Source organism: Engystomops pustulosus, chromosome 1, assembly GCF_040894005.1.
Source record: "Engystomops pustulosus chromosome 1, aEngPut4.maternal, whole genome shotgun sequence".
Classification (NCBI taxonomy): domain Eukaryota; kingdom Metazoa; phylum Chordata; class Amphibia; order Anura; family Leptodactylidae; genus Engystomops; species Engystomops pustulosus.
In genome coordinates this window covers 47788950-47796208 of record NC_092411.1, presented here as the reverse complement: position 1 = coordinate 47796208, position 7259 = coordinate 47788950, and the positions used below count along the sequence as shown (strand labels likewise).

Sequence of the window (7259 nt, the reverse complement as noted above, 5' to 3'; positions counted from 1 at the left end):
AATGTGCAATTAGCACAGTGTAATGCATGGGTTAAAAGGAAGTAGCCTTGGGTGTTCGGAACACCCGAGGTTACCATGGCGACGGATCGCCGCTCCCCGTGACGTCATCGGGGAGCAGCGATCCACAACAAGATGGCGGCGCCCATGCGGCGCCATCTCTTTGAAGCCGCCGGCAGCATTGCTAGCACCGATCGCGGGTGTTACCGGTAAGCCTTTGCTGCAATATGCAGCAAAGACTTACCGGCTATGGAGAGGGCTTGGCCCGCGAGCCCTCCCCATGCACCGGAACCCGGCGCACGCCATACTAGTACGGCGCGCGTCGGGAAGGGGTTAAGGGGTGTCTTGTCAACAAGTTTATAAACTCACAGCTTCATTCATAACGATAACCGATGTATATTGGTAAGTTACCTAATATTCTGCACCTCATACAATTACAATAAACTTAAAGTAAAGTGCCCAACTCCTTTAAGGCCAATACAGGCTGCATAGTCATGGGGCTAGACAGGATCAGGACATGGTTCATCATTGAACTTTTCTTTTGCATAGAAATCAGAGTCGCATCTTTCATTTAAATCTGAGAGTGTTACATAGATCTTCCCATCTTTCACCGTCACTTTGTGAGTTCTTTGCTTCTTTCCTTTAGAGAACCACTGTTTTGTTCGCTTTGGGTCTTGATGGTTAACTCCTTGGTACAGACCTTCACCAGTTTCCAAAACGATTTTATATTTGTGCCAAGGGCAAACAATACACGTTTTTCCATTAATATCCTGAATAAAAACAAGAGCATGTTTAAGTGTCTGGAGCCTGTACTAATGTGAACCTTGGGTGTAGGTCATGATGGCGGTCTACTGCACTTACTATAAAATCATGCAATATATGCAATATACTATAAAGAAAAAACAAGACTTCCATGCAATACTATGAGTTCCCAAACTTTGTAGTATAATTTACAATACACTGAAACTAATGCATGATGTTTGTGGAACATCACACTGAACTATACACCAGCTTGTAACAAATCTAACTAACATCAGGGGCGTAACTACAGTGGTAGCTGGTATGGGGCCCACAATGGCAGGGAGCCACGTCATTCAACCTGACAATAAAGAAGGGAGGATGTGCACCATTATATACATATTATGCTGCACACTGTATATGCTGTGTATATGTGTGTATCTGTGATGTGTCTATGGTGTAGGGCAGTGGTGGCAGACCTTTTAGCGGCCGAGTGCCCAAACTGCAACCCAAGGTGCCAACCAAAAATTTAAGAAGTAACTTACTGTACTGTTCTACAACAACTTCCAATCATATTGGCCTCCTGAGGACACCAACATAGGAAAGAGGAAGGGAAAACTTGCACTATCAATATAGCTTCTTTCCAGAGTCACACTGCACATGGAGAATCGTCTAATGTGCTGTGGTAGTGGCGTCGGGTGCCCAAAGCAAGGGCTCTGAGTGCCGCCTCTGGCACCCGTGCTATAGGTTTGCCACCACTGGTGTAGGGTGAATATATATGTATACTGTACGTCTGTATATGGCACTGTATGTGTGTGTACATATGAAGTGTATATGCTCTACATGTGTGCATATGTGTGTAAGAAAGTGTGTGTATGTGTGAGAACTGTATGTTTATGTATATAAATTTGTACGTGCATATATGAGTATAATATGTATATTTTTAAGTGGAAAAGGGGCCCTATTCAGAAATCTTCTATGAGGCCCTGCCTCTCCTTGTTATCCCACTGAATAACTTGTTAAAATATATTGAGGTAAGGTAAATGTCCTTAGAATTAGAGGTATGAAAGTGTTCTGTAGAGAGAGCTTAAATGCAATCTACCATCAAAATCAAGCATAATACACCAGGGACAGTTACTTGTAGATTCAGGCACAGAGACTGGTAGTCTGCTTATATTTGTTTTCCTTGGGCTCCTTCCTTCTAAATCAAAATTATGCTAATGAGTCAGAAAGGCTATGGGGAGCTTACCAAAGCCCCTCTGTGCTCTGGCTCCACTGTGTGCTGAAACCTCCTCTGCTGCCATGAGATTACAGCAAGCAGTGGGAGAGGGGAAGGGTGAGACAGGCTGTGAAGCCAGAACACAGTGGGACTCCTGTAATGTCCCTCAGAGCCCTTCTGACTGATAAACATAATTCCATAAATTGATTTTAGAAGGAAGGAGGCCACAGATAACAAATATAAGACAATTACCACACACTGTTGGTGGTAAATTTCCTTTAAGCTTTCTGAACTGAGAGGATACAGTAGACAATAGTTTGCTAAACGCAGAAGAACGTAGTAAATGTCAAAATTTTCATTCTTAAAACTAAATGTACTCATCACACAGGCTGATTTCACACACGTGGACTAGGCAGAAAATCTCATCTTAAAAGTTGTGCTGGTGCACGCAGAATAAGTCAGTCTATGTGTGCAGTAGAGATAACAGAACTCAGCAACATTACTGATGCCTGGACAGAAAGATAAAAAAATATCCTCTTTTTCCCGTGAATTACGCAGAATATGACGCTTCTTACGTGATCCATTACTTATGGCATACACTATGTCACTTCTCTGATACCAGGTACAAACTGTACTGCCTTCTACGTATCTACGTATTCCTGGCAAATATTAAAATAACAAACTGTGATACACAAAATATTACAATAAAAATAAACAAATTAATTTTTTTTAAATCTAACACATATTCTAGATAATTCTTAGAGCTGCTATATGTGTGAACATGCAGTACAAGGTTTAATCTTTCCCACTTAAAGTGTGAAATCCACACCATGGCCAAGAGCACATGTTAGATAATTGCTAAGGGATCAGTACAGATACATCAGGGGCTTTAGGGTTCTTTAATTTAAAGTAGCATAAACTATATGCTGTCCAACCCCAAGACGAAGTAATAGCACAAAGTATGATGAATATCTAATGATACATTATATTAGGGCTATGATAAAAGAGAACTTGTCACCTCTTCTGATTCTTGGAATAATTGCATTTTCCTAAAATAACAATTCACAATCATTGTTTTTCCTAACATTACGTTGTGCAGTTTCTTTGTTTTTCCTTCTAGAAATGTTTGAGTAGTTAGCCAATCGGGGTGTTACCAAGTTGGGGGTTTGATACTACCAGTGCTGCCTATATCTGACTATACAGTGACTTTCAAACTGGTTACAACTTCTTGTCTAACTACTCATAATTTTCAATAAACAAAGCAACTGCACAACACAAGATCATAGGAAAACATGTTTATTTCAGGAGGAACGCAAATAACACAGACAATGTGGCAGCTAAGTCAGGAGAGTTGACACTTTTCTTGATGGTTGGACTTAAGAAACAAGTTTTTTTTCTTTATCTAAGAAAAGCTCCTAAGATTTCGATAAAATAAAGCAATAATAATAATAATTCTTTATTTATATAACGCAGACAGATTATGCAGCGCTGCACAAAGCTTGTCAAATTGGTCCCTATCCCCATGGGGCTCACAATCTAAACAACCTAACAGTATATTTTGGAGTGTGGGAGGAAACCGGAGGAGCCGGAGGAAACCCACTTAAACACAGAGAGAGCATACAAACTCTTTGCAGATGTTGACCTGGGTGGGATTTTAACCCAGGACCACAGCGCTGCAAGGCAGAAGTGCTACCCACTCAGCCACCATTAATAATCTATGATTTATGATATTTGAAATACACCCACCTCGATTTCTCCAAGATGAAGGGGTCCACCGGAATCTATGGCAGAGAAAAACTAAAACTTTACCTTTATCCCGTTTGAAATGTTATTGAACTTTCTACAAAACAACTTACGATAGCAGCGAAGGTCCATGGCGTGATATTTGCCTAGATGATGAAATATTACTACTTCTCTGTCATTCACTGTGGTTCTGATCCGCTTAGATACTTTCAAGTCTTCTACTTTCCCCACCAAGACAGCAGATTCATCCAATTCTTCCGGCTCTTGGATGACTGTTTGTTGCTGACCCATTTTTACAATATTACTAGTAAATAAAGAGTTAATGTCACTTGTGCACTGATAATAAGATCCAATATCATGAAGAAAGACCTAACAAAATGATGTTCTAATATAAACCACCCATTGTATTACTACCATCTCCATGTGCCTGGATGACATATGCATGAAAAGAAACCCTTATCAGAGTGTAAAATCCATTAACCTGAACGATGCAACGTGCTGTAACTATCTGGGCCATCAGTCCGTGAGATATTACTGCTGGTTGTCATAAATAAAAATGATTGTGTATTAACCTGGACATGTATATTATCATTCACATGCCTTATTGGATGAGTGTTTAAACCAAAACTGGATGGCAAAAAAGAGGGGTATAAATCCAGATTCACAAAGCATTATTTAATGTTGATTTTATGTTTAAGTTTTTTTTTTTAGCAAAATCCAGGTCATAAAATAAGAACAGAAAGAAAAGATCTGTGATGTGATGTAACTAATAAAAGAATTGTTTCACCATCTAGAGATTTGTCTTTGGTAATAGCCCTAATTCCCAACTGCCCATGTCTGGAACATCTATGTACAGATGTAAATAATTCTTCTACATATACAGTATTAATGTATATATAGATGGCCCCTTCTTCAAGATATCAGTAAGTCCTTGTGTAAGCAGTAGATGATTGTAGATCCACTGATATACACTGTATCACCCCAAGTCTAGGCTTTCCTGTTTTGTACTTTTTGTAGGAATAACTACTCATACACATTATATCATATATCATAATATTATTATCATAATGTATAATTTACTCACCAGTCTCCTGCTCAATGCCACGGTCCTCTCATGTAAAAGACAGTGACACGATGAAGTGCAGTCCCTTATGTCATTTAGTCATGTTTTTGGGTGTCCCGCCCTTCTGATAACAAGGGCAGAACACCAAAATCTGCTCTTTGAGGTTTTTTTTAATTTTTGCTTACTGGACACGTGTAAGTTAGGGGATGGAATACATTGCTTATCCTATGTGCTTGTACTACATAGACTATACAGTAACTTAAAAGGGCTCTGTCACCAGCTTTAACCCCATTAAACTACTGCCCCCCTCAGGAAGAGAATGAAATGTCCCTTCTAGAATTTCCCGTTTTATGTAAAATCTTCCCTGTTTACCTATAAAAAATATCCTCCAAAGTAAAATGAAACTGAGCAGAGAAGAGTTAATTTGAAAGTTTGACGGGGGTATTCAGATGCCCGGTATCTTCAATTCTAGACATATTTTTTAAGGTAGAGGGAGATATTTCATATTTAAGAAGGAATTCTAGAGAGGACATTTCATATCCTAAATGAGGGGACTGCTAGTTTAGTGGTATAAAATATGGTGCCTTCAAAGAAGATTCTTCACCACGTTCGCATATCCTTTAATAAGCATTTGTTCCACTGATTCAGGTATAGTTGGGATCCCATGATGTCTCCATCTGACAGTAGAGATCAGAAGATAATGATATTGATTACCCCTCATCATTTCCAAGTGATCAATGTCAATGGGGGTCATTTACTAAGGGCCCGAATTATGTTTCCCCGACGTGTTACCCGAATATTTCCGATTTGCGCCAATTTTTCCTGTATTGCCCCGGGATTTTGGCGCACGCGATCGGATTTTGGCGCTTCGGCGCTGGCATGCACGTCATGGAAATCGGGGGGCGTGGCCGAACGAAAACCCAACGGATTCGGAAAAAACGCTGCATTTAAAAAACAAAAAGTGTCGCGGAGCTTGCACTTACCTTCACCAGGAATAGGCCGGTGTACTTGAGTGCATTTCAGCGGACTTCAGCGCAGCAGCGCCACCTGGTGGACGTCGGAGGAACTACCTTAGTGAATCCCGGCCGGACCCGAATCCACCGCAGAGAATGCGCCGCTGGATCGCAAATGGACCAAGTAAGTAAATCTGCCCCATTATCTCTTGATCTCTACTGTCAGATGGATGGAGCCTGGTTGTCTTCTCCAGCCCAGTACTAGCCATCAGACATCATGGGACTAGCAATGAGAGATAATATCCATTTCCATTTGGAAGACATAATGAATATATTCACACTCCAAATACCCTTATTATTGGACCTTGAATGAGTTTTTTTGATAAATGGTTACGTCTTTGTAATATATATTTTCACTTTAGTCCTGAATCCACTTTGTCAACTGGTGAAAGTACATATTCTTACAGTATTATTTGTAATCAAATTTATAGCATCAGAATCTTGATAACATGTCACATCAATGACCATGATCTGTGATTGCAGAATGTCTAGTTATCCAGGGAAGAGCTCTGTAATTTACAGTGGTATTAATAACGAGGTTTAATCAGAGGACATCCATTATTTACAGAATGAAAAGATGAACTGCTCTTCCTTGTGTAAGAAAATAAACGGCAATAATTTGGTCATTCTTACATTTCTACATTTCGAGCCATTTAAGACAATCATGGCATTATAGAAATGACACAGAATAAGATAGCATTTATTTTTATAGCTATAATAAAAAGAGCAGAATTGCATATTCTATTAAATAAAAATGCACTTCATCAAAGGGATAATTTATGAAGTCTTCAAAGAAAAAGAAAACTTTATTCTTGCTCTGTCTTCATTTTTTACACCATGTTATTGTAACGGGTCACACAGACAACGGAACTATAAGTCTCTATGGGAAGAGTCCGGAGGGAGGAGTCTGCGGACCGGTGGACCCTCTAGACCACCGCGGGAGATGGTATGAGGCCCACGGTGGCAGCCTGGGATGACAGCAGAAACACAGAGGAACACTGGTAACGCTGGAACGGACTGCAGACACTGCTGGCCTGGAACCCTGGGAGGCACAGCTGGAAGCTTAAGGAAACGCTGGAGACAGGAGACACACAGGAACACAGGAAAGCGTCTGATAACGCTAATGGGCTTTCTCTTCCACAGGAGCGGCTTAGGGAAGCCTGGCATGGAAACCATAGGAGATCCTAGGAGAAGATCCGGCAGGGATTGAAGGGAGGTGCCAGATTATAAGGGCGAGCCGGATTAGCAGGAGCCAATCAGGAGGACGCTGGCCCTTTAAGGCTTGAGAAGTCCGCGCGTGCGCCCCCTAGTGGTGAGAGCGCACAACTGCAGGCAAGGAGGCATGCGGCCTACACGCCGGGAGCCGGAAGCACAGACAGGAGCCCGGAGAGGTAAGTGAGGGCAGGGGGACCGGGACCAGCAGGCACCGGAGCACGGGTGTACCCGCGATCTGCGACATGGATCGCGGGAGCACCCGTGACAGTTA

The 7259-nt window shown here is 41.3% G+C and overlaps 1 protein-coding gene across 1 annotated transcript; it reads right to left on the bottom strand.

Moving 5' to 3' along the window:
• Window positions 1–336: 336 nt before the first annotated feature.
• On the bottom strand, window positions 337–4893 carry RFESD (Rieske Fe-S domain containing). The gene is made up of 4 exons (XM_072119321.1): window positions 4782–4893; window positions 3811–4001; window positions 3701–3735; window positions 337–767 (listed from the first exon to the last, which is right to left on the bottom strand). Exons 2-4 carry the CDS (start codon window positions 3986–3988, stop codon window positions 498–500), a joined length of 483 nt encoding a protein of 160 aa, XP_071975422.1. The 5' UTR covers window positions 3989–4001; window positions 4782–4893; the 3' UTR covers window positions 337–497.
• Window positions 4894–7259: the final 2366 nt, after the last annotated feature.

Excerpts from the sequence above, each read along its gene's own strand:
- RFESD (XM_072119321.1), bottom strand. The coding sequence starts at position 3,988 with ATGGGTCAGCAACAAACAGTCATCCAAGAGCCGGAAGAATTGGATGAA. Across the intron at positions 3,736-3,810 it reads CATGGACCTTCGCTGCTATC|ATTCCGGTGGACCCCTTCAT; the intron begins GTAAGTTGTTTT and ends TCTCTGCCATAG. Across the intron at positions 768-3,700 it reads TTCATCTTGGAGAAATCGAG|GATATTAATGGAAAAACGTG; the intron begins GTGGGTGTATTT and ends GTTTTTATTCAG.